General features: G+C 44.4%; 2 protein-coding genes across 8 annotated transcripts in view; one reads left to right on the top strand and one right to left on the bottom strand.

Moving 5' to 3' along the window:
• LOC8051511 overlaps window positions 1-5,398 on the top strand; it is a 105,217-nt gene extending 99,819 nt beyond the window's left edge. For 5 of the 7 annotated variants that reach the window (XM_040498631.2, XM_040498632.2, XM_040498629.2 and 2 more), the window contains 5 exons: window positions 3,277-3,374; window positions 3,878-4,040; window positions 4,105-4,246; window positions 4,310-4,431; window positions 4,496-5,398. In XM_040498631.2, coding sequence (XP_040354565.2) covers window positions 3,277-3,374; window positions 3,878-4,040; window positions 4,105-4,246; window positions 4,310-4,431; window positions 4,496-4,825 — 855 coding nt within the window. In that variant the 3' untranslated portion in view covers window positions 4,826-5,398. Of the gene's footprint in view, window positions 1-3,276; window positions 3,375-3,877; window positions 4,041-4,104; window positions 4,247-4,309 lie in introns of all 7 variants that reach the window. The other 2 variants (XM_029990328.4, XM_040498627.2) reach the window with 1 other exon arrangement.
• Window positions 5,116-26,976, bottom strand: LOC8051510 (glycerol-3-phosphate acyltransferase 4-like). Its single transcript, XM_029990331.4, is given in 13 exon segments — window positions 5,116-5,659; window positions 9,440-9,654; window positions 14,557-14,612; window positions 14,677-14,792; window positions 14,851-14,944; window positions 17,784-17,873; window positions 17,939-18,013; window positions 18,088-18,153; window positions 18,216-18,313; window positions 18,372-18,481; window positions 18,560-18,668; window positions 26,697-26,799; window positions 26,801-26,976. Coding segments are annotated over 13 exon segments (1,335 nt in total). The 5' UTR covers window positions 26,836-26,976; the 3' UTR covers window positions 5,116-5,491.
• Window positions 26,977-27,139: the final 163 nt, after the last annotated feature.

The raw sequence follows: 27,139 nt of genomic DNA, 5'->3' as shown, positions 1-27,139 counted from the left end.
AATGGGGACAGTTAGGGCATGAAGAGGGTCGGAATTGTTAGACCCAGCTTTTCAGCTATAAAGAGTTCTCACGAGTCATAGTGTGCTCCTGCCGATTCCCATACTCAGCGTCAACTATTTCGTGCTCCAGGCTAGCGTAGCTTCTGCAGTGCTGCAGCCTTACACTGCTGTGAGATCACGTGGCTTCATCTTGCGTCTCATTCGCAAGCTAATTGAAGCCAAGCACAGGCTCATGTAGTAGCTTTCACAGCATTGGAGCACTGCAAAAGCTACACTAGCATTGACTCAGGCATGTAGCCAGGATTTTGTTCCGGAGGAGGGCCCGCCCATGACAAAATGCTGTATGAGGGGGAGGGGGGAGAGGTGGCCCCAGCAAAATGGAAGATTTCGGGGGGCTGGGGCTGGCCATGGGCCCCCCCCCCCCGGCTACGTGCCTGCATTGACTAGTCACCGAATGTTCTTAGAGTACCAAATTCCATTCAGTCCGCTTACCAGTAGTCAATCTCGCAGAATCCAGTTTCGATTGGCTGGTTTAGCCCCTGGCGGAAGTTATCAGTCACCCATTTTGTGGATTGGCCCAAAACGCCACCAAAAAACTTTATAAAACGTTTCCGCGTTACCACGGCGGGTACGCACAGGTAACGCGGAATTGATGCCCGCCTTACCACGCGGGCATCAATGAGTTAGGACCGAACAGAAGGTGTCTCAATTTTCTCTAAAATATTTTCATATCAAGTAGCTGCTAATCTGGTTCGCCAAAGGAGATTGCCGACTCGTTTCCTCGCTTTGGTTGTGCTGGTGCTGCATTTCAAACTCTACGCCTTAGACGCTAAGCCTAACACTCGACTTAGATATGTTTCGAGGCAAAGAGAGAGAGAGAGAGAAGAGGCAGCAAGGAGCAAGTCACGCACCGCTCGGAACAAAGGACAGAACTTTAATAAAACCAGTGTTGACACGGGCCAGGAAAGTGGACTGAAGAGCTCGCACGAGAACGAACACTACGCTGTATGAGCTTTGCTTCAACCGCACAGGGTAGCGCCATATTGGGGATCGCGACTTCTGCGCCGCGACTCGGTTCTGAAACGAAGCTTGGGAGTTTCGGTACCCTGAAAACATTCAGAGACTCTAGCACTGACAACATGGCACAAAAATAGTTGATGCCGAGTAGACAAGGCACTTCACCGAACGTCGGCCATCTTTCCCATGAAAAGTATGCATCGCAGAGAAAAAAGGTTCATGTCGTACTAGTTTCTGCCAAGGGCCTATTTAGAAAAATAATAATGGTCAGTACAATTATATTACTTTGAGTGATTGACTTTTCAATTGGGAAGTTTAAAGGTATGGTTTTAGTTGGAATATTTCTAGTCATTGACAAATACCACTTATCAACCCACTTTAGAAATAAAGCATGTGCAGCATTTTACGGCATTCTGAGTAAAATGCTAAACTTGGATGCTTTTCTAGGTTTCGGTTTCCTCAGAATGTCTTTGCACCAGCGGTCCCGCTTCCCGTGTTCGAAGTGTGCAACTAATGTGTGTGCATTCTTCGCATGGTGCAGGCGAACGCAAACATCTGAGCTTATTCTTGCAATGTCCAGCCAAGTAAGAAAAAAAAATATGTAGCGATTTTTTTTTTATTAAAAAAAAAAAAAAGTAAATCAGCTTTATTTTATTTAAATTAAACTGTCATGATTTAAATCACTTCAGCTTGGAAAAGTGATTTTTTTTATATAGCTGTAACCTTTTTATTCAATGATGGAACTGGAAGCTATTACATTCGAATGAAAGTTTGGAGTCTTCTCTTTCCCAGGAGCACATGCATTTTCAATATAGTCCCCGCTGGGAGCAATGCACTTCAGCTACCGGTGCACTATACTCCGCAGGCCGTCGTAGATGATAGAGGGTGACTGTAAACAACACCAAAGCCGCGCTGGAGGAACTGCAGAAGCCTCATTCACTTCACAGCCCGGACCTCACGTCAACAGACTTTTGACCGTTTCTCTAACATCTAAAGGGCACACAGTTTGCGTCCAATGACGAGGTTACCAACGCAGTGCACCGTTGGTGTCGTCAACAGCCGCCCTCAATCATTGACAATGGCACGCGGAGAGTAGCGCACCAGTAGCAGAAGTGCATTGCTGGTCGGAACAATATTGAAAATCGAAGCGCTCCAGGAAAAGAGGAGATTCCAAAGTTTCATTTCAATGCAACATCTTTCAATTCCATTGCCGAATAAAAATGTTACAGACTAGAAGGCAAAACTTGTTGATCACCCCTTGCATTTTGATATAAAAATGTTACAGCCTAGAAGGCAAAACTTATTGATCACCCCTCGCATTTTAAGTATTGTATTGGGGAAATGTGTTTAAATTAAATCATCACAGCCAAATCAGTGAGATTTAAATTACAGTTTAAGTCACAATCTAATTCATCTTGATTTTTATTCTCCACCCTGCTTTAACTAGGGATCAGTGTTTTCGGGGTTTAAGTTCTCTGCAAATTCAGGGCAGTTTTTGGGTTTCTTATTTTGTTTTCACGAATTCTGTGTTTTTCGGTATTCATTTTTGGTGTCAAACGCAAAATTGTGGCTTAATGTTGATGAAAAAGGGACACTGGTATGGAATTCCCAAACGTCCAGGGAACATACACATGAGCCAAATACTTGGGAAACGTTCCAGCACTGATCAGATATCTGGTTCCGAAGAAAAAAAAAAGAGGAGTCTTACATGTTCCGGATCAACGCAAATAAAGCTGGAGATAAAGTTTCTTCCCACGAGGTTTGGCCATGTTTCTGGGACAGCTCTGATTAAGGGTTTTTCAGTTTTCCCCGATTTTGATCACGCCTGCTCAGGCGTTAATCGATATTTATTGAAAATACGAAAGCCTAATTATAACACTGTTGGAATCATTTCATGCTCGCGACAAAAGAATGATGCACAAAAAAAGGAAAAAAGATGATCAAAAGTGTTCCAAGGCAGATGACACCAGCGCGTTGTTGTTGCAGAGGAATGAGACGCATTTAAGTACACTCAAACACACCTCTGTGAACTGCACTAATGCACAATGCCACCAATGCCTATTAACGCTATCACACCTTTATCGCATTAGACAGGCAATTCTTTTTTTTTATAGTCCAATTAATTTTATCAGTACTTTACATTGTGCTTGTTGTTTTATCATGCTGACATCAGTGCTTTTCATAACTAAGGACTAACAGTATAGGTAAATAATGTAAGCATAGTCATCGGATAAAAGCTTTTGCTTTTCTTTCCTATAGGTTAGCTTCATGAAGAAAGAAATATCATGCATAGAGACGTGTGTTTATATTGCCGGAAGCAGCAAGCTCCAATCAACAAGATCAGAAGAAATCTGCAGGTGTGTTTGCTAGCATTTTTCCCCATTTATTATCATCTACTACAGACTACAAGCTTCAATTTGAAGAGGGATTGAAGCAATTGTGTGTGCTGTAAAAGGACAACATAAAGTAGACTAACGGAGACAGCAGACAATGAACCAATAAAAACAAGCGTTCAAACTGTTCCAATTTCGCTTAAGGTTGAAACAAAAGTAAGTAAAGATGCACAACAACATACAATCAACTCAATAACCAAAATGAGCAAGACCTGACAGTAACAATTTCTAACAGCTTGCTTACCTCCAATTTGTATTTAATGATATGAAGAACTGTGGTGCAAACAGTTGGAAGAGACCAATGCTTCACTTAATTCTGATTCAATTGAAGTCTGGCCGCTCTCCAACAATTTATCGCTTCCAAGCAGCTTTTGCATTTGACATATGCCATAAATTTCAGTAGAAAATTATAAAATTGCCTTGAACCCCATCACATACTCTCAAAAAGGAACTAACATCTTTTTCAGGGAGATAGGTAAACAGCTAGCAAAGTTGCACAACGTTGGCGTAGTCACCGGAGGATTCTTCGGAGCCCCAGACGTGGTGGCACGGACCTTCCACGAGTTTCGCGAAAACAATGGCCAAATGGACCCACGTGTGTTCCACATCTTGCCCAAGAGAGATGACAAGGTATGTCCAAGGAAGCGTTAACAGCTTGTCCGTCAACAGGTCTAACACTGCCCCATCTTCACAGATCTTCGCAGGAAAAGTGCTGCAGAACAGCGACGGCTCTTTTGCAGAGGTCGACTACGGCCGAAATCTGTTCTTGGGAAATTCCATTAAGGAGAGGGAGTGTGCCGTGGCTCGTGCATTTGACACGTGCATCGTCATAGAAGGCGAGTCTAGTGTGTCAGTTTTTTTAGGGCATCAATAACGCACCTCACTGCTTCTTTGTGTAGGGGGTCCCAGTGCTGCACACGAAGTTGAACAGTTTGTCTGGAACGACCACTTCGTGGTGCCCGTGGTGTCAACCGGGGGTGCCGCAGGTGGACAGTACGGGGTGCCGCTCAAGATTCTCGAGGTGAACTTCTGCACTACGCGGCTCCAAAGAGCAGCGCCTGAGCCACCCCTTTCTTTCTGCACAGACACCCCACTGCATAACGGAGGAGAAGTGGTCTGTGCTTTCGGAGAAGGAGGCACCGCCAGCAGAGGTGGCCAAGGCAGTGGTCGAGATTGTCATGCAGCTCAAGAAGGCCATGATCTCGCACACAAAGTCGCATCTGGTGCGGAACAAGTACAAGAAGCTCAAAAAGCGTGCCCGCCATGGGCGAGAGCCCGTGGAGCAGCAGACGTCAGACGCATCGCGTGCCACAGACCCCGCAGTTACTCAGAACACCAAGAACCCAGTCTCCTTCAGAGCCATGTCGCGCTGGCAGAGGATTCTGAAGTACTTCAGAAGCATTTCAACTTCATAGCACTTGTTTCTAAGTGACAAGGAAGGAATCAACTCCAAAGATTTAAGTCACACTCCAGCAATCAATGCACCTTGGGCATTTGTTGTGCAATAGTCTAGACTTCCTGCACAGAAGCCTGTCTTTTGTTTTAGGTGAGCATCCAAATGCTTCAGCTTTCTCAGCTGTAAAGAATGAAAGAGTAGAATGATTCACCTCACCCACACACTATTGCGACACACTTCCAAGCTTCATCACCATCTTGTAGCATCCTCACACTCCGCATCTTGTACTCAAGAGCAAGATCAACTGCCTTTTTTTAACATCAAGAACTTAACTTTATTGAGGTATTCAGACATAGCACAACTTTTTTTTTGCGTCTCATTTTGAGAGCGACACCTCGACAAACCTTTTCGGCTTACTTAAAAGGCCAACATGTTATCACAGTTTTTAGAGCGAACATGAGAGCAGTCGTAACAAAACCTGTCTAGAAAGCTACACCAAATGTCAAAAGGCGGTATATACAGGGCCTGAGTACGGAACAGATCACAATGATTGTACATACTCCTTTCCACATAATAAACTATCATCTTCTGAGCCACTGTCTCTGGCGTGCCACTCGGGAAGGGGGCCCAGTACACGGGAATCGATATTGGGGACGCTATGTACACACTGCCGAGTGCCCCGGGCTCACATGAGCTTGAGGCGTTGGCTGAAGTCCTTCTGCTGCTGCTCCTTCCACTCGCGCTTGACGTCCGAGCGTTTGAGCGACCCGTCCCAGTTCAGGTCCAGGAGGCCGCCCTGCTCCGCAATCTTGGACTTGACCCGGTTTGCAAACTCCACCGATGACTCCGAGTCCTGCATGCCCGGCCCCGTCAGGGCCCCCTCCCCCACACTGCACCCACCAAACTGCCTGGAGTCAATGACTCTATGCCCTAAGCACGGTGCAAGATATATATATATATACAGGTGTGGACACCATGCACGTCACAGCTGCCAGATAAAGTCCTCTCCTCGCCTTGGTTGCAAGCTGTGCTACCAGCTGGCTCCCCGATAAGCAGCTAATGACAGCCTGTCAAGGGGCCAAGTTTCCCATGCTTCTCCATGGGAGACAAGTTTGACTTTTAACGTTCTTTTCTGGATGCGCCACGTCATGTAGAACTTGGCACTTGCGCTGCGCATGTTGCTTAGACACCGCTTCGTCATTGAACCTAGTTTGGTGCCTAACAGCAGCAATAACAGATTTATGAATGCGTTGAAGCAGAGAGATCTCTGGCGCTGTGTTTAAGCCAGTGTCTGTCAAGGTCGGAACAGACGCTCCGAGCGCATTGAGTGCATGCACAGGCGCCATGGGAATGAGACACTTTTTTTCTTTTCTTGTTTCCTTGGTAGCGTTGTCTGGACGGCGGAGACGCTGTCGGCCGACGCAACTCGGGTGCGTGCAGAGAACTTTATCTAGTCAACAGACTACCTCCATAAAGCACTACATGCAACACGGCGCGCGTTGCACTCTGAGAACTAGTTGGCCAGGGAGGAGAGTGGCATGGTTTCGGTTTCGATCGACACATCAACAAGAGATTACACACACAGCTTGGACTATTAACGGCCGTTACCTCATGTTTTCTAGTCCCGAGAGCGTCATTTGTGGTCTCTAAACTAACCTATATGGCCAGACCTCGAAGCTTTAGCACAATCTTGAGACGTATAGCTTGTCTTAACACATGCTTGTAGTATTTTGTACTTGAGCCTTTCTGTAAGCGTTTTGAGGTATGTGGACGAGCCAGTGCTGGGAATGTCGACGCTGCAAAGCTCGGGGATCTTGCTTATGTACGAATCAACAAGCCGTAGCAACCAATAAGTATGCATACATCGAGCTCGCGCCTTTACATTAGTGTTGATGATCAGGAAGTTTGTTTGTTTCGTGCGTCCATAGACGAAATGTTACTTTTTGCAATTATTGTTTTCTTAATACGCCTGTGTACGCGAGGTAAAACTCGGAGGCGCCATTGAAAAGCTCAATTATAACACACTTCATATCTCTTATCTGTACTGACCCGCAGCACTGCACGAAGCTAAGTACCCACCCACTTGCATTTTACTAATATTCAACATAGCGTATGCGCGTAAAGTTATCGTACAATCGTATAGGGACATTCACACATACAAATCGTTTTAAGAAAGTAAAAGTCGAGTACTTGTGTGAAAAATGTCGCACCATTCGCCAGAAGTACGCCGGACGGGCATAAACCCCTATGCGGTGCGCCAAACGAACGAAATTATTCAAAGTGCATTTGACAGTTGCTAATGGCCAGAATATTTGTTATGTGTTTGCTTTCTTCCTGCCTGAGTATGCCGAGATAATTTCATACACACCGTTCAGGCACAGATCTTGGGCGTCAGTAAAAGCTCGTCCAAAAAGGCTTAGCGAGGAGTAGGGGACGCTTGTCAGGGCCTTCGTCGTAGCTAGCCGATCTCAGCGTTTACAAAAACTTAATCTTCTATCAGCCTAAAATTTGAGTGGCAGATATATGATGACACGAGGAAGACATCATAGTAACTTTGGTGCAGTAGTGAGGCCGAATTTATTGCGTTTCCTTAAAAGTTCATGCGTCAATGCTGGGCTCAACTTTGATACTCCTGTGAGGATGCGGTTTGCTTTTCGCCCAATGAAGTAACAAGAAGCGGACGTTTGGCAAACAAAATATGTGTAATGCTCCAGGTGACTGAATTTCACTTGTAGTTCACTGGTACTAGACAGGATTATTGAAATTGAACTCAAAGATAAGGTGACTAAGCCACGTCTTACTACGTTTGCATACGCACTCATAATATCCGGTGTTTCGGGAACCAAGGAAAGTGCACCGGCCTTCGTTTTGTATCGCTCGAGAATGAGTGTATTGTACATTCGTAAAAAAAGTCAGATAATCGAAAACGCAAGCAGCGTGTTCAGTCGCGGCGTGATAGCATGAGATGAAGCTGCTCAGTCGAAACCGAAACTGAGTGGCCAACTAGTTCCCCGAGTGCACTGTGTGGTATTGAGTCGCAATGGGGCACGTCGGTTGTGGAAGAAGTCCATTGCGTCGCAGCGTTCGCCATCCTGTGTGCCCTCACCTATTGGCGACTCCAGCGAAATTGACGGCACTTAGCGGTTAGAGCAAAAAGCTTTGGTGGCAGTTTCGCTTGCCAGCCTTCTCGAGTGAATTGAATATTCATAGCACCTTGCAGTCTAGAGAAGAGACCGTGAAAGTAAGTTAAAAAGTGTGCGATGAAAATCGTCAAGATACCGGGCGTCAATTTTTACTCGAAACAGATTTTTAAAAAAGGTCTCTTTACTGCTACATGAATGCCGTCGCTACTATACTTTTGTTTTTAGCTTCGCAGACATTCGAGGGGCAAAAAACCGTCACAGTCTGGTGAGTAATTAACTTAAAAATTTTAATTACCTTTTGAATTAGTGATAATAAACATGGTTTTCTATTAGAAATTTGCCGTGCATCATCCAAAACCACTAATTCAGTCATTTTCAAAAAGACTGAGCGCGTGAGAAGCGTAGTAGTGCGCTAAAGGTACAACTTGTGCAGCAGGTATAAAGCTACCGATGCGATAGGGCGCCTGTGCAATTTCCATCGTTTCTCATAGCCCCAGCCTTGTACCTGCTGCATGAGTGGTAACTTTACCGCAATACTGCACTTCTCGCGCTCAAAGTCGTTCTGAAAATTACTGGTTTACCGTAAAGTTCCGAAGGAACGCCCACCTAAAATGAAGAGATAAATGGTGAACAACATGGGGTGGGCTACCGTATTTACTCGAGTAATAGCCACACTATTTATGAACAGGGCCCTTGCGTCTACTTTCCCACAGAACACATATACAGCCAATCACTGCGTTGCGCATAAATAACGTAGCGAATAACCAGATCGAGAACACGATTCTCCATACAAATGCAATCTTCACCCCCTTGATGTGTGTAGAGTAAAGAAAAAAAAAACAATGCTTTTCAGTTTATTTTTTCAAAAAGGGCTTCATTGAGCAAAGTAAACCCATTGCAGGTAATGAACCCTTTTTCCTTTAAAGGCCGACCTACAACAAAGCGAGGGTGCGATTGCGATCTGAAAGAGGCAGCCTGCAGCACCGCGCAGTGTTTCGCACAGCGCCTGCTATGTGGCGCTGGGTGTACGATGCGGACACCGCTGGCGTGTTATAGCTAACAAAGTCCACCATAGTACCCTGTCTCACAAAATATAATTTGAGAAAAACAGCCTAGATGGAGGCATGCAAACATAAATTAACTTTAAGCCCGACCAGTGAGTCTTCGATAAATATACTTCATTAGAGATGCTACAGTTTTTATGCATGGGGTCAAAATAATTTGTGTTCGACATGCGGAAAAAACTACCTGGCACTTGGGTTAACTTATACCTACTACCCCCCCCCCGCAAGCATATCGGGCACAAGTCTTGGGTAAGGGTGAGCATACAGTTATGAGTATTGGAATAGTCCAAATTATGAAAAGTTACAAAACTCTCATATGATCCAATAATCAAGTAACCCCATTATTTTTCGGATCCCTAGCAGCTGCATCTGTCGTCAACTTACTGGCTTTCGGTAATACATGCAAGACTGGCTCAAATGTCTCACCTTTTTTCTCATGGGCGGCAAGTACCAGACATCGCAGACGATGGCCCACGACGACATCATCATTGCCAGGTAGTGTATGTAATTCTGCTTGCTACTATTCCAGAAAGCGTCGCCAAAACGGGCGTCGTACTTGATGGCTGCCGGGTAGATTGTACCGCCCACCTCAAAGCTGCCCTTCTTGAACTGCATCACCGAGGTGTTGTTGATGCACGTGCCTGCAGTTGTGTTCGGGTCAGCACATAGGCAATACACTGACCAAGTGTACTATGTACTTTGTGAGGGAACAAACAATACTCCACTCATTTGCACTAAAGACTTCATTAGTGGTGGCAGTCTGTAGCAGCATTTGGATGACTAGTTAAGACAGTCTCTTTGATACTCTACTAAAAACAAAGTCTTGCCTTTTCATGGCAACTTAGCCAATAACAGAGTGAAAAACAAAAACAGCCTCTAGCTGCCTGTGCGGCAGTGGTTCTATGCCGAAGAAAATGGTGCTACATGAACTATACCAAACTCCCCAGTGTTTCAAATTGGAGCCGGCAAAATAAATTGTATGCAAAGAAGCCGGTTTGTCATTTGTGAGCCACATGTTAATTTGTTTGTTCAATGATATGACTACCATATTTTCCGGTGTATAAGCCGTGGTTTTTTTTTCAAACATTTTTCTTGGTACAACTTGTACAACAATGCAACTTCTGTTGTTTTTTTTTTCGAGGTGCGACGCCAGTTTTTTTTATGCGCCGCGCGCCATTTTTTGTAGAGCACCATAACTACATAGTCATAGGTGGTGTTTCCCATCCAAGAGGCACTTCTGTCACTGCACTATTTTGACTCGGAATGCGAGATATTTTAATTTTTATGGTTTACCCAAAGCGGCTCAATGTGGATAGGCAAGACAGTGAGAATAAAGCTTTTTCAGCATGTTATTGATGTTGCCTAGTTCAGCCATGGTTCCATATTCTTTTGCTTCAGTCCAGTAACACTGAAAAATAAGTGGGCTGGTATACACGCATTGCAGAATATTTTCTCACGAGTTTCCGTTTGATAAGCAGTTTTTTTGTACCATGCTCCAGCCATGTTGCTACATGTAAAAGGAAATATTGTGGCTAGCCTATCTTTTAAAGGTAGCAAAAAAAAGTATGTCAAGGTTTATCTTTCGACCTGCTCATCGATGCTCACATCGTCTCCAGGACTTGGCCTAGGCTAGGCCTAGTGCTCCAAAGCTTGGTTCGCATGTGTTTAGGTCCTTAAACTTTTGTTCGCTAGAATAAAGTCGACTACCCTCTCATTTTGCACATTTTACGCCCTTTTGCTGCGAAAGACTCGATTGCCTCCGCCAGACTGTACTATACTATGGGCATTTCTCGCGAGTCGAAATGCACATCAAATGGTACATGCAATCTGTTACAATAGCAAAAAAAAAACTATTTGGAAGAAAAAGAACAGTGGGATTATTGAGTTTATGTAATGTCCATGCCACGAATGTGACAGCAGCAAGCAGGTCATAACAACAGATTGGACTATGTATCCTTTCAATCGGCACCATACTCCGTTAAAGGGGCACTGCAATGACTTTTTTTACTGATTTTTAATTTGCACCCAACCTGAGCGCACTGAACGCAGTAACTTACTGAAACTTTTCTTTTCTCGAAATTCCCTTTATTTTAAAAGTTATAGGCAAATTAAAATGACAAAAACAAGCAAAAAATAACCTCCCTCATGACGTCCTTGGTTGCTTGAGAGTGGCCGTGAACTAGAGGAGAAGTAGTGAGCTCATCGAGCGCTCATGGCTGCCGCACTCCATGTCGACGGCGCGAGAGGGCGCCATTAAAGCGTGTTCTGCAGAGCCAATGTACGGCTCTGGCGTTCTGGATGGGCTGTATGCAGCGGGCAGCCAGAGCGGCTCTCATTGCATTTGCTGCGCGATTAAACACTAATTCGGCATGGCACTTCATTGGCAACAAACGACAGCAAATACGGGGTAAAGATCAGTTCAGAATGGGAGCTACTTTGCGCTGCCATACCGCGAAACGGCCAAACCGCAAGACACAGCTTCTCGCCGAAGGCCTTCGGAACGCTCGGAGCCGGTCAGATCCTCCTGCTCATACAACCGCAGCGCCGCCGCGTACATCCGGGACCTTTCCGTGTCGGCGCCTGATCCCACTATTCCTTTCAAGTATGCCGCCGCCTTTTCCACCGCTTGGTGGCGGGTATGTCGACGGGTCATATCTTGTTTCCATACTTTATGAACTGCATTCGTTTCTTTTTTGACCTAAAATACTGAACAAAAACTACTTTTATAAATAATTGAAACGGTTCGCGCCACTTATATTTTGTATTTCGACTAAAAAGAAGCTTTTAGCAGCTCTGACCAGTAGTAAGCCCAGGACCAAAGACGTCACATTTTGCGCGCTTTCGGTACCGTGGGTCGCCCTCGTCGGTGGAGGAGGTTTCATCGTCGTCCGGTTAAAATATGAAGCACTGATATTTAGTTACTCTCTCCGTGCCCGCTGGCTTGCCTGAACCCCAAGAGACGTGGAAACCACAAAAAAGGCAGACACTTAAATATGATTGCAGGGCCCCTTTAAGCATAACTTGCCATATGTTAAAAGCTATGGTCCTAGCAAACCATTCAGTAGTGTATTGGAGTGAGGCAAATGCCAATGTATAACATAGCACAGAGTGCACTCCTCCTGTAGAAGGCTGTCGCTTTGCTCTCTAACTGGCTCATGAGGTCCATAGATTTTGCATGTTAACAGGTTACGCTGAAAGGTGTCTGTTCAAAGAAGGACATGCTTACTAAGTTACGCTGCCACGCCTGCTCAAAGAAGCATAAACTCTACACTTAATCAAGGTTAATCAATCATACAGGCACATATGCCCCACAGGCAAAAGCTTTGAAGAACTTTCCTTTGTAGTTTTTTACATTCAGGAAAAAATTGTTACCTAGCTGCATGCATGCCTACAGGTGTTCAAGCAAAAATTGTGCAAAACATAGAATTATCAAATTCAAAGGGAACAGACACAACAAATGTAAAACTATCATAATATCCCGAGATAGACCACCCCAGCACGATTTCCTGCTCATGCAAAATTACACAAAGATGGCCCACTCTTAGAAATCTAACTGGCAATGTGACCTTGGCAGTAAAGAGGACGCTTTTTTTCACCAATATGCTGCATTCGTTGGAGCCTTCATTGGTGCCATTTTGAATCGCTTAAAGACAACATTCAGCCAACCAAGACTGCTTTGCTACTAGGCCTATCAACAGAAACCACTTGCATTCAAAGGACATGAAAATAACAGCGGCCGTGTTATAATTGTCACAGAAACGGACAGATGGTCATGGCGGCTGTAGCGAAACTGGGACAGCCAACTATAGCCTCAATCTAGCTTTTTCCATTGCATGGAATGTGGGATGTAGCGACGTTACAGGACAAAAGTAAAGTGGTGGCAACATTAATGACTTCAACGGTCTTGCGTGCAAGCAAGGCAAACCAAATTAGAAAAACTGAGCAACAAGTTCAATGACTGAAATTTTAGTTGCTGTTATACATGAACTCTCTGGGGCGAGTGAGAGTCTCACAGACAGATCAGAATATTCGAGCATGCCTGAAATTTTTGAAGTCCGAAAAGTCAATTGGTGACTGTAAACTAACTTTTATAATCCAATAGCGTGAGTGACGAGTTCTTTAAATAGGCCACAAATAAACAGATTTTCATGTTCTTTAGAAGACTTTGCATTCCTGGCCTGGATACAATGTCTCTGAATTTGTTCAGTCGCACTCCGAAAATTATCCCGCCCCTTATTTTGAGCCAATTTCCTTTTGATCTTAGCTGGGTTATATCTCGGCATATTATGTCTATAAAACCTGTTCTGACTATGGCCAACAGATCCTTAACCCTTTCCCTACCATGGACGACCTGAGTTCATCCACACTGTTTGTACCGCTCCCCCCGAAGACGAGCAGGGCTCGTCCACATTGATTTGGGCTCCAATACACTACCATGGACGAACTCGGCTAGTCCACGTGTTTCTAGTGAGCTTTGCCGTGGATAGATGGCGCTTCCTGGAAAATAAAATCCTGGTAAATTTCTGAATTTGGCAGAAAATTGTTCCAACGCAGGCAACAAAGGATTTAAAAATGGTGACGTCAACTTCTGGTCGCTGCGTTCGTAGTGACGATCTTGCCTCAAAATTGGGGCGAAAACGAAGATATTGTGACGTCTCTTCAGATTCAGAAGACGAGGAAATGAATCTTTCATCGAACAGCGGAGCAATGCAACTGAGTTATTGGATTTGAGCTCAGATGACTCCGATTTCGATAAAGACATTGTGTCGGCGTGTCGGCATGGACTGGAATCAATGTAGAAAATCCCCCTCTAGCCCCTCCACGTTTGCATTCACTTGCGTGCAATGGGATGTGAACTGTCTGCAGTACTGCTACACCCGGCCTGAGCGTCCATGTGCAAGGTGATGTGAACTGTCTGCGGTAATGCAGTGAAGCGAAACTTTAGTCCCTTTTTCTTTTGCAGTGTGTTCAAAGATTTCTCATACAATAAATATTTTGGCATTTGTTTTTGGCCTTTGTATTGCATATTAAATTTATAGGGCACATAAAAAATTCGGCATTTTCAAATCGTTTTTTTTTTCAAAAATTTTGGCGGTAGACAAAGGGTTAAGGCAGTGCCTCCCAAACTGTGGGTCGCGAAGCGTCTCAAGAACTTGAAAAAACGCAAACTCGGTTTCTCTGCAGTTGCGTCAATGAAAACGAAGTACAGGTCGCAGCTCATCACCGAGCCAGAACTAAGAGTTGCGATGTCCAAAACCTGCCCTCATTTTAAGAAACTGTGCTCTAACAAACGAGCAAATTTTAGACATTCGGAGTAGGCATTGCTGCATGCATGCATACTTTTCTTTTTGTGATGGCTCAGCAGAATCACTAGAACTATATTAACTGTCAAATAAAATTTCCGCATAAATTTTGTGTATTACTAAAAAGGCTGGGGGCGCTGCGAAAAAGCCAGGGAGGGAGGTTAACATTTTTGATGCGTCACAGGGTACTAGCAAAGTTCGGAAACTTAGGGATTGTCCTGTCTTAGTGGCAGACATTACCTTCAGGGAAAATGAGGATGGGCAGCTTGGTCGGGTCTTCCACATGCTCTCGCAGCCTGGAAAAAGCCGGAATCAGTTACTCGCCGACCAACTGCATGAACCGACGCCACACACACACACCGTTTTGCAACTGCCTGCCGGTCCTTGATCTCGGCTCGCTCAAACCAGATGTGGGAAGCGGCCTTGTTGAGCGCTGTCTGAATGACGCCAATGAATCCACCCTGCGTCTGCCCCACCTGCAGAGTGTGTGGCATTTGAGTGGCTACTCCACTCATTCAAGACTGTTAAACTCACCAAAGCGTAGCAGTTGTCGCTAGCCAGCATGGCCACGTCAATGGGGGACGTGTGGTTGGCAACGCAGATGCCACCGGGCTTGGCCCGATTCTCTCTGCGCATAACAGGGAAGGAAGGGGCACCAATCAGAACATTGCATGGGTTCTAGATCACTGTCAATCAGAGTGCCATAACAGCATCATATTTCAAGGCAATTTCGGTTAGAAACAGCAGTGGCATTCTATAGTGCGGCCGCATTATCACTCTTCTAATCACATCCGAAAGGGCCCTAAATGGGAAAAGTGTTACTGTATTTACTTGAGTTATAGCCGCACTATTTATGAACAAGGCCCTTGCGTCTGCTTTCCCGCAAAACACATATACACCCAATCATCGCGTTGCGCATAAATAACATAGCGAATAGCTAGATGGAGAACATGATTCTTTATACAAATGCAATCTTCATAGATGGTATCTTCGCACGAAGACATTATCTTTGTCCTGTAAACAGCTGGAATCATGCTGTCGATCGCGGTGATTGGCAAGCCGCATGCCTCGCGGAAAAGCGAACCCTCAGGTTTTCTTCATAAACAGTGCGGCTATTACTCGAGTAAATACAGTACATTTATTTTGTGGCCATTTAGCTGACAAAAACATAAAGAGAAAACCAGGGGTTCTAAATCTCTAGAAAGTAAAGATGCTCCTGGCACTGTTAAATACACAAATTTTCAAAGTGAAAAGCACAGAGGACAAGAAAAAAATATGATGTTCCAGTGGATGTCCTTTGTTAACCCTTGAAGAGTGTCTGCCTGAAATGTTTTGGTTAAGTAAGCATTGATTATGTTAATATTGTGTTCAGTACAAACTCACTATATAACAAGGATAATATATGTCACATTACTTTTCTCCCCTCCCCTTTCCAACCTTACCAAAAATCTTGCATCATTAGCTGCTCGAGTAAATGAGCAACTTTATGCAGAATCTCTGCCAAGTATGCCACAAAACCGTTATGCATCCATGTGTATCCATATAATGAAGCACAACCTATCTTTGTGGACTGACCCTGAAGAATGCTTTGAAAACCATACTGTTACGTCTTATTATGTTTTGCTTTGGCAGACACACATTTGCAGCCTTACTGACGTAGAGAAGAAACAACTTTCATTATGTTGTCTTGTCTTTCTAGACTTGAAATTTATCGTTATCTTGCTATTATACCTTGCTTTTTTAACATTACTACTACCGCATTAAACGCACCATTCTAAGCCCATTGGATATTAATGATGCAACATATGATATTCTAAGACCGGTGGTATTCGTGCAAATGCAAGCTCAGGAAATGCTCACGTTTTCTACTAAAAGAATTACCGTAGAATACTGCGGAAGCATTGACTTCATTCAAGTGTCCACAATTAACATAGATAACTTTGGAATTCTGCAAATTATACATAAAGGGGACACTGACAGGATATTTATGCTCGCTAAGGTTTTATTTGTACATGACATATGAGGCCCAGCTACCCAAAACACAATTTGCAGCTCAAAATTCGGTTGTTTGGCTCCCAAAAACCGCCGATCGAGAATTGGCCGGTTTGAGTCGTGCTCACTCTCTTCTCCATGGTTATGTGCCATTCAGACGCACGTATCAAATATGACCAGTCGTGGGTAATCAAAGGCACACACTCAATATCAAAAATAGAAAAAATATGAAACCCATTTTTTGGGGGGGGCTTTTAAAAAACTAAAAATACATTGAAAATTTGCAGAGTACCCATCTACTGTGTAATTCTCAACATACGCCCTATTGCAAAACTTAAAAAAAAAAAAAAAGTTGCACAGAGTACTCATTTATTGCGTAATTCTCAACATGGTGTCAGTCACGGGCTGGACGGCTGGACAAAGCGGACTATAAATGATGGCAGCAGACAACGGGCGTGGGACCTCTACATCAGAACTGTCGTTTGTGGTACCGGCGAATCTGTCTAGCTTTTAAAGATATTTTGCCAATCAAAGCACTTAACATTTATACCGTATGACACGCCCGACTACCAAGCTGACTCACACCAAGAAGTCACCGAGTCGTCGCCCCTCCTCCTGACTGAAGACATCGCTAGTCCTATGAACAAGAATTGGTAAAAGCTTGAAAAATGCACAAGTGTCAAGCATTTTGTGATTGATGTTTGTATGTTCGTCTTTTTTTGCACAACCAAAAAAAAAAAAAATAAAAGCGGTTGGATGTAGCCACGCGACTTTCGGCCAACTCTATCCTTCTCTATATTCGTGCCTCTCCCCAAGTCTACATGTCGTGGCCATTAACTTCGTGCTCTTGTTTCGGTTTTGGTCAGTTGCATTTTTTTACTTTATAAAATATATGTAACTAGCAAAATATTCAATGGGTAATCTTCCAACACCATATTAAATCGCCTGGCAAAACATTAAAAAAAGGGGAGGGGGGGGAGTTGGTGTTAGTGTCCTTTTACGTGCCCCATTCGACTGTACAAGCACCCATGTCTAGATCAACCCAGTTTTCAGTGAAAGTGGGGCAGCCGCTCCTCCGGTATTTTACAATAAGCAATGAAGAAAATATCACTGCACAACTTGACCTCCCATGCATGCATATTTGGACACACCAAAAACTTTTGCACCTAGCCTTGAGACTAAATGTGCAACCAAAATATGGGAAACAAGTATGTAGTGATCTTTTTATGAAAAGTTGAGTGTGTTGGTGACTCGATTATGAAAACAAAAGAGAGACATAAAGGATGACCAGATGGCTTATGTCGGCCGTTTTGCATCTGTCCCTCTTTTGTTTTTGCATTCTAGTTAGTGATCGTTTGCACTTATTTATTGTACAGTTTACTAAATCCACTAGATAAAAATGTTGTGCCAAAGTAAAATGAACCAGCTTTATCGTCGTGACAACAAGAATACATGTCAGTCACAACACAGCTTACCTATTGTGGTAGGTGACAATTGCCGACACTGCCCGCGACAGAATTCGGAAGGTGATCAGGCTGATGTGCCAGTAGAGAAATCGCTTGAACCTGAAAGCAATCCATACACCAGTTCACACATCATTCCATCACACCGACCACAGGAGAAAACTCACCGGCCCTCGGGGAAGTATCCCAGAATGGCGGTGCAGCAAATGAGCCAGAGCATACCAACGCATGTCAGTGCCACCCTGAAAGATAAACGATCATGTCACCCCACCCTCAGGCACTTTAGGATGATCTTAGAAAAAGGGGAACACTTCACCTCATGGGGAAAAGGAAGACGTAACGAAGTATGCAACCGATGCACCAGATGACGGTGAGCCGAAAGCTGCAAGCAGTTAGAGAATCGTAGGTGAGGACCACAGCAGGGCCCGGGTGAAGCAGGCTTACCTGACAAAAGTGTAGTTTTTGTTTGTTCTTGTCAGCAAATTCCAAGAGGGCAGCTCTTCAGTCGCAAACCGCTTGGTCACCACATCGTCAATGATCGCCTGGAAAGGGGCGAGCCTCTCAGAATGATGCGCCATGCACTGCTAAAAACCTACTCACCTCTACGCCTTTCTTGATAAAATAGGTAATATCTCCTAAGTGGTACTCCTTGAAAGGAATGTCAATTATTGGCTGCTCAGCTCCCACAAGAACATCATCCCTTGTAATGACTGCAAGGAAGGCCTCATGCAAAGGACTGCGTTGCGGCACATTTAGGGACGCTAGGCAAAGGCTTCCCACTGTCCTACCTGAAGTGGCGTCGACAGGCGGTTCAGAGTTCAAGGTCGTTAGGTCGTCAATGCTCTCCTCTCGCATGAGGCGCTGTCGATTGGCTCGTTCGATTTTGATGCGTCCATACTGCAATGTTTAAACTAGATATTTCAGCAAGGTATGGGCACAAGTGGCATACAGGGACTCAAGAGAAGGTGAGTTGCAAAAAGAAGTTATCTTTGCAAGCAGTATGTTCCTCCAGAAAAAGAACATAAGGTTGCACACAAAAACTGCTTCTTTGACCAAATGTCCAATACTAGACACTCGACCAATCCAGCAGGCACTTTTTAATCTAAGAAATTTCACAGATAAAAAGCAGTGCTAGGAAACCAAATTGTGTTTAAATCGTCCTTGCTTCACAGATTTATAGCTCTTTTCAGTGAGGAGTTTCTACACATTTTCGACCTTTCTCTGTCCAAAGTAGAACCTAAAGCATTCTTATTAGTAAAAAAAAAAGCTTTGCTTAAAAGAAAAAGAAAAAAAGCTCCTCTAAGCTAGAAGTATGATTTTCTAATAATAGACCCTTTTAAAAAGTGTGCGCCATATAGTATCTGATGTGCAATTATCCGAGTTTGCCAATGGCCTTCGAGATTCTTGGCGCGCAAAGCAGAACACTGCACAGGCCTACCTTTTGAGGCCCAACCCAGGCCCGGCCCAGTGGAATGCCTACATGATCCGGCCCAAGTCCGGCCCGCTGGAAGTACCTCAACGGTGGAGATAAAGCATGTCGCGCCAGGCTCCGGTTCGAAAACAATGTGTCCTACCTGACCCACCCCGTCCTGGGCTTTCAGTTGGCCCAGGCCCATGCACAGCTCTAGCATAAAACTCTCCTCCGGCTGTTCCATTAGTCAAAAGAAGATTGACATAAAAAAAAGAATGGCTCGCAGCTGTTTTTATTGCACAGTGGCGCTAGGTAGAGGGCTGGGCATCATCATTGGGCTTGGTTGGCTGGCTGCCCGGCTAGTAAAAATGTGCTATCACAACGTACATCACTTTTTTGAGGAAGCGATAGGTTGAGATATGAGTGTTGCTCTTCCAAAACTGGGAAAGATGCAGAATAAATGCAGGCCTGATTGTTTTCAGACAAACTGAGCGTCCAATCATTTTTGATAAAAAAATATAGGCGAACCAATAATGAATCTCGAACTTTTGGACTCAGAAACACCACTTTCTTTGCAACACTGAGCAGGCGAAACGTAGTGCTCAATATACCCTCGCAGATCGCATTAATGAATAGAAGGTAAGAAAGGTTCATTGGTCTTGTCATCCGCTTGAGACTTCAAACCACATTGTTTCTTTCGTGATATTGTTGTTTCTTTAATTCTACCCATTGTTTCCCTTCTGCTGTTATTTGCGTTTCTCTCAAGTGTTCCCCAAACGCTGTCTCGCCACTACTTTGCTGTCGGCAGGGCTTCGATGGCTTCGGCCTTGTCGCCGCAGTGGAATTTTCTGTAACAATCTCTCAAACTGTTTACTGATGATCAGGGCCGATTTGCTAGAAGCCGCATCTTAGCAAAGGCTGCGCGAAAAAAGGCACTGCCTGAACGAGTGCATGAGCTGAGCGGCACCCGAATCCCGTCTCAAAGCGCTCGTGCGCCTCAGCCTTCATTGTGTTAACGAAAATATGAGCTCGTTACTGCGTGCACAGATTTAAGCTTTGAGATGCTGATGCCAGTCCTGTATCAGCACCGTTTTGCAGAGCTCTGGAGGAGCTGTGCTATATGCTGCTGCTGCGCGAACTAGCCTTTCGAAGGGCCGGAAGAGAGCTTTGCACGCCAAGAATCTCGGAGGCCATGGTCCGCCACTGCTTGGGCACATACTCGAAGCATATATTAGACACGAGGGTTGCATCGGTGTTCGGCATGAACTCGGCTCAGCTCGTATAAAAAAAGAGGGCTACATTAGTGTTTCGCCTGAACTCGGATCCAAACACACGCTTTGTGCCCAAGAAATGGCACCTGCCAATGTTGCTCGAAGGGGTTTTGAAAGGGATGTATTACAGTCGATATTGGACATGATGCTAAAAGTTGCTTCCCTATTAAAGATGGGCAGATTTAAGCAAAAAGAATTCCTGGTAGGGATCTTTCAAGCCTTGAAAACTTTTGTAGCTGCTGTTGCCATTGGTAACCTAACACATTTTTCTCACTAAAAGCTTGAGCTGCGATTAATGAATTTGCGAGGGACTGTGTCCACACTTAGTCCTTGACATACCATCAATTATACTTTGCCATCCATGCTAACAACTGACACTAAAATGTTCCGACACGTTATAAACCCAAAGGTGACGACATCACCTTCAATGACGGTGCTGGTAAAGTTATCCCTTCTAATCAATGTGCTGTTGCTCTGAACAAAATGTTTACACACAACTTCTGTCTCGCTACCTGCTACACACTGCTATGGCTACCTTGCAAAGCTTCCTATGATTATATATATCGGTGGTGTAAAAAGCATACTTCAATAACATAAACCTTATTTTGCTCCTGGCTATGGTTTAGTCGACCAGCAGTATTAAAAAGTATAAAATTTTATTGTTGCGCTATGCCAGGGGTGGCCAGGCTGGCCCGGCCTTAGAGCCGAAAACAAAACCATCAAACTTCCCAAGAGCCGCGGGGGGAGGGGGGGGGGGGGGGGGGGGGGGGTGCAAGGCAAACGTTTGTCCAGAGCAATAAAAACTCGAACTACTTTCAATCTATCGATCAAAAGCAGTTTAACTGTTCGTGAACAGTTCAACTGTACACATAAAAACTCGAGCTACTTTCAATCTTTTTTTTCAATAATTTCAATCAAAAGCAGTTCAACATGAGGAAGTAGTAGCACAAGACTACCATACCGCAGCCTGTCTTTCGATTTAAAACGCGTTCCATTTCTCTTTTTGAGGAAGTGCTCGTGTGACCGCGAGGGAGGTGGAGAAGTTGAGGGGGGGGGGGGGGGGGGGGGGGGGGAATAGAGGGAGCCGCGAGCCGCACTTTAGCACAGAAAGAGCCACATGCGGCTCGCGAGCCGCAGCTTGGCCACCCCTGTGTTATGCTATCAAAATTTTTCAGCAGCAGTGGTTTTCTCCCTGCCGAGTGAATGGTCGGAATGGAAATTCTGCTCCATAAATCAGGTAACAAGTATTCTCCACTTAAAGGGAAGCTGAAACACTTCTTGAAAAAAACGAGTTAGAGGTGAATTCTGGCGTATTTTTATCCCGTGAATCTGAATATCACTTTTGTTTTCCCTGAAGATGCAACTAAAAGCGAGAAAAAGCGAAAGAACATTCGACCAGTCGTGACGTCATACTAGGATCTTCGGGCCGCCAAGCGCGTGTCGCTCGTGTGGGCAGCGCGTGCAACGGCAATCTTGCCAGGTATATTTCCCCGCACTGACACCAGTCGTGACGTCTCTTTCTGACCTTTCTGAAAATAGCAAGAGTGCGCGTGCATAGCTTCGACAGGCGCTGAAGATGCACGAGAGCAGAGATTCCGAAAGCTCCTAGTGTGACGTCACGCCCCGGGAAGGAGGGGCTTCGGCGGTACTTTAAAAATTAATTTCTGAAGCCTCCGTGCACCAAATTGAAAAATAATCTCGATATTCCTGATCCTGGAGGTAGAATGAAGGCCATTGAAATGTTTTTTCTCAAATAGAGAACCGCTTCAGTTTCCCTTTAATTAAAAGGCCCCTAAAAAGAAAAAGACTTTTTTAAACAGTCTGGTTGGGACACGCATGTCAAGAAATAAAGTTTATGCAAAACAAAAAAGTTTTTTTAGAACAATATTGACGGCGACAGATTTATTTGAAATTCTGCGCGCAAAGTCCATGACGTCACGGAATGGTCATTCGCTCTTTCCACCTCAACGTGAAGGCGAAGCCAATCCACCTCTCCTCCACGCGCTCGAAATGCAGATAGAGAAAACAAGTGGAAAGGAGGTGACTGCCGGCTAAATCGCGTCTCGCGCTGTCAATATTGCTCAAAAAATATTTTTCACAAAATTTAATTTTTTGACACGCGTGTCCCAATTAGATTGATAAAAAAAAATGATTTTCAGAGATCCTTTAACAATTAATTTCTCTCACCAACATCTCATGTAATATTTTAGTGCAGATTCTGTTTTCAAACCACGCCAACTTTCCTCCATCTAATTCATTTTTACATTTTTACAACATGGCTCCTGAAAAACGTGTGAAACACAATGCCCATCTTTTACACCAAAACTAAACACCATTCTTGACCATTCTTCACTAGCCAATTGCATCTTTTTAGGCTATTCAAAAGCATTTGATAAGGTATGCCACTGACTATTACTGCATAAATGAAATCAACTCAATCTTGATACCAAACTTTTTACATGACTTAAATGTTTTCTTGTTAGTCATTCACAGCTCGTTGCAGCTATCAATCTAACATCTCAGCCAAGTGGCGTCCACTCGGGTACGCCACCAAGGTTCTGTCTCTTAGACCTCTTCTTTTCCTTACCTACATTAATGATCTACCTTCTTGTGTTTCTTACCAGATTAGTTTTTCCAGGAAATTAGTTTTCCAGGAAATACGACGACATAACCACTCTCTAATCCGATCTTAACGCTATCTCTGCATAATGCAAATTGTGCTGCATAGAACTAAGCATAAACAAACAAATTTATGTGCATGTCCAGAAAGACTGTCTACCTATTCCCTGTCTTAATATTTGCCCTTGGATGCTCTACCTTGCTGTAAATACCTTGGAGTTCACATTACATCTAATCTTACTTGTATCCTTCAGGCTGATACATAGTTAATAATGGTAACTGAATTGCAAGATATCTCTGCTGTAATTTAGCAAAAGCACTTTCATCTACAAAACTATTTCTGTGCAAAGTACTTTTGCACTTAAAGGAGGGGCACTGAAGTCATTTTTGAAAACAATCGTTTTTGATCTTATATTGTTTAAAATGTGTTAGTTCCCACATATACCAAGTCCTATATTACAAAACCGCCTATTCATCTCAGGACAATAGAAAAACATGGACTCTTTTTTTCTCGCAGACTACATTGTCAGGACCAATGAAAGCCCTACAATACACGCAGATTCCGAAAGAATTTATCATAACTCGCTTCGAATTGAGTCTGATAGGTACACATTCGGATAAGACTGCTCTTTTTCTCCGCAAGCAAAGCCATCGCTTGCAACTCGCCTACAAGCGCCCTTCGTCGACCCCTTTACCTCGGAAGAAAATTCTTCCCAAAAAGAGTGTGTTGCGATCTTTGAACACGCTTTGAACAAGGAAATAAGGTATGCACGGCTCTGGTTTCAGGTTTTTTGGGAGCGGCTACATTGAGTTGTCACCACAAAAGGACGATCCCAGAATCGACTTCAGTGCCCCTTTAAAACCACTATATTCCGTTTCAGTTTGGGATTTAAGCCAAGAAAACTTAATAGACTATATAGAAATGGTTAAAAACAATTTTGTCTGTTTCATATTGTCTAAGTAAAACAGGACTGGAAGCATTAGTACAATAAAGTCTAGCCTACCATCCCTAGCATCTTGCAGTAGAACCCTTAGTTTCTGCCTCTTTCACCAGTTAGTAAATTACTATTACCTGTGCGCTAACCTGATTTTTCCTGTTCAATATGTTTTGTCTCGATTAGATCATGCTCATAAGGTTGGAATTGCATATTGCCTAACTAATAATTTTTCAGTAATTTTCGCATACATCAGAAGAGTGGGATTGCCCTCCCACACTATCAGCATCAATTGAAGATCACCAAGAGCTCAAGAACACCATAGCTAATAATGTATAACTAGGAGCCATTTTATTGTTCTAATAATAACTGCACTCTGCGACTTCATCATTCCACTCTCTAGTGCCTTAAGGCCCGTCCGCACTCTTGCGACTGATTTCGACCGAGAGAGACCAGACCGGTTTTTAAGCCTTTTGCGACTTCTAAGGTCCGGACGCGATGCAGCGGAGCTGGTCCTAAGAAGTCACAAGAAGCTTAAAAACTGGTCTGGTCTCTCTCGGTCTAACTCGGTCGCAAGAGTGTGAAAGGTATACAAAATAAATAAATAAATAAATTTCAGGTAGAGAGTATGTCTGAACTTAGTTTTTGCCGTACCATCAAGTTATCCTCTTCCAGGTTGCTCATTGTTTATGTGTTAGTCGCCAAACTTACCCTAGACCAGGGGTGCACAACATGCGGCCCGCGGGCCGCATCCGGCTCGCGGGCCGCATCTGGCTCACAAGCCGCATCCGGCTCACGGGCCGCATCTGGCTCGTGGGCACTTCCTGTGCGGCCCACGGAGACATGCTCAAGACAGCGACCAGTGCGATGATGCCAGATATTGAAAACCTGTCTGCCAGTTATTAAAAACCTGCATAGTTCCCAATAAACATCTTTTTGGCCCACGTCATTTTTGAGTTGTGCAACCCTGCTCTAGACCATGGGTTCTCAAATTGGGTTCCTAGGAACCCAAACAGTTCACCAGAGTTCAGAGCCAAAACCAGGAGGGAAGGGTTTTTCGGCCTTGATTCAAGTCAGGTAGGGGTTATCGAGATCAAGAAGTTCGCGAACCCCTGAGATGCAAGAGACAACTTCTCCCTCTCCCCCTCAAAACTTTCAACTTGTATAGTGAAGACAACCAAAACGTATGCATGCACAAATCACGGTACCGGTAGCGCCACTACAAAATCGGCAATCACTTGCACAACGTTAATGTTGTCCTTTAAACATTACAGCTCGACTGGAGGTCACACAATCACACATATAACGGCGGCTAGTTTTTTTATTTTCTTCGTTCCCTCTCTCTCCTTGTGCGTTTACAAAGATGCCTGCGAATTTCATACAAACACAGGGTGTCACAAAAAAAAAAAAATCTACAGGGTTTTTTTATAACAAAAGAAACTAGGCATCGCCAAAAGGTCATTCTCCGCTCAAAGGTAGCGCTAGAGGTCACATCCAGATGCCAAAGTTTCAGCCCGATCCGATACCTTATTCAAAAGTTACAAGTGATTTTCTGAAAATTTCAAATGGGAAACTGGAGCCCATTTTTGCCCGTTTTCGGTTTCTGGTGCCCATAGAGCCCCATGTATTCAAAAAATCCGTCCGCCGCCATTTTTCCATTGAAATTTTCAGAAAAACAGTTATAACTTTTGAATAAGGTATCGGATCGGGCTGAAACTTTCTCATCTGGTTGTGACATCTAGCGCTACCTTTGGGAGGAGAATGAGCTTTCGGCAATGCCTAGTTTATTTTTGCGGTGAAAAAAACCCTGTAAATATATATATATATATTTTTTTTTTTTTTTGTGACATCCTGTACTTGTCCTGTTTGTCGGTCTGAAGTGACCAGACTATTTAACATGAATACGAGACCATGCGTTCGTTTTAAACGTGTAAAATTCCTGTTTATCCCTCCGCAAACCATTTGCCCAAGTCGTGAGGAACGACACACGGGTGTTTGCATAATTGTGGCATCAGACGAGGCGGCGCCGCGGACCCTTACGGAACGGGCTAGTCGCCTCTCTGCTGCGTCCTGCCTCTTCAGAGTCACAATAAATATTATTAGTGTAGAAGTATTACCTCAAAACAACAAATAGTGATTACGCGGCCGGAGCGAACGCTTCTAACGCATCTGTATGCTTCAAACAGCGAACGAAAAACACCCGGACAACTTTCGGAGCGGCTGTTCCGCAGTGCAATCGCAACGTGGGTAGCCTCTCGTCGTCCTCGTGTCGCTGACCGTTAGCCAACACGACGAACTGCTTGAGGGAGTGTCGCCGGGCGATCTCACGACTTGATAGGAACCTGCACACTACAACGCCCTGTAAGCGATGCGTGCTACTGTCCTGGCCAGCTACAGGTAGAGAGGCCGATGCCGGTGGCGTTTTCATTTAGAAACCGCAGTGCAACAGCGAGCACAAGAAAATCGAGCGGCCATGAGCGTGGAGTCTATCCTCGCATCTTGCCCATGAGGATGAATTCGGGTAGATGCGATAAGAGCACGCCGATGGCAAGACGACGAATGCCAAAGATATTGCACTGGACGGACGGCGATTGCGGCTGTGCGACCTCCAGCGTGCGCCGAACACGATTCAACCGCGAGGAAAAACAGCGTATACAACCGACTCGCCACTCGCGCTTTGCAAACTTACCTCAAACAGTTTGAGAAGAAACTTTAGGTACTGCTTTCGGATTCCCAGGGTAGTGTTTGTCACCGAAAGGAGGTACAACAGCAGAAGCACGGCGCATAAACCAGAGAAAAACATTTGGAAGGGATGCGATAAACTCCATAATAATGATGTAATCGCGTGAGACTTCAAGTCCATTGCCATTCACCGTCGATCCCTGCACTCGCCTTACCCAACAATCGCAACAATCGCCACTTGCGTGATTGCAGCCTACCCAGCCTACCACCGCATCGGCCACGATTTGCAAACGCCACAAACTCCACAAATAATCGGACAAGGTTAGCCGCGAAATCAACGCGAAATATCCGGGACTGAAATGTGTGAATTTATTGTCACTCGTTATATATACTTAAACATATTAAATATATTAGTACAAACGGTATTTTGGTCTAATTTTTACACCTTAG

The sequence above is a fragment of the Ixodes scapularis genome, unplaced genomic scaffold (genome assembly GCF_016920785.2).
Source record: "Ixodes scapularis isolate PalLabHiFi unplaced genomic scaffold, ASM1692078v2 PGA_scaffold9__187_contigs__length_104089568, whole genome shotgun sequence".
In the NCBI taxonomy this organism is placed as follows: domain Eukaryota; kingdom Metazoa; phylum Arthropoda; class Arachnida; order Ixodida; family Ixodidae; genus Ixodes; species Ixodes scapularis.
The sequence above is the reverse complement of the archived record's forward strand: the minus strand, read 5'-3'. Positions and strand labels throughout refer to the sequence as shown.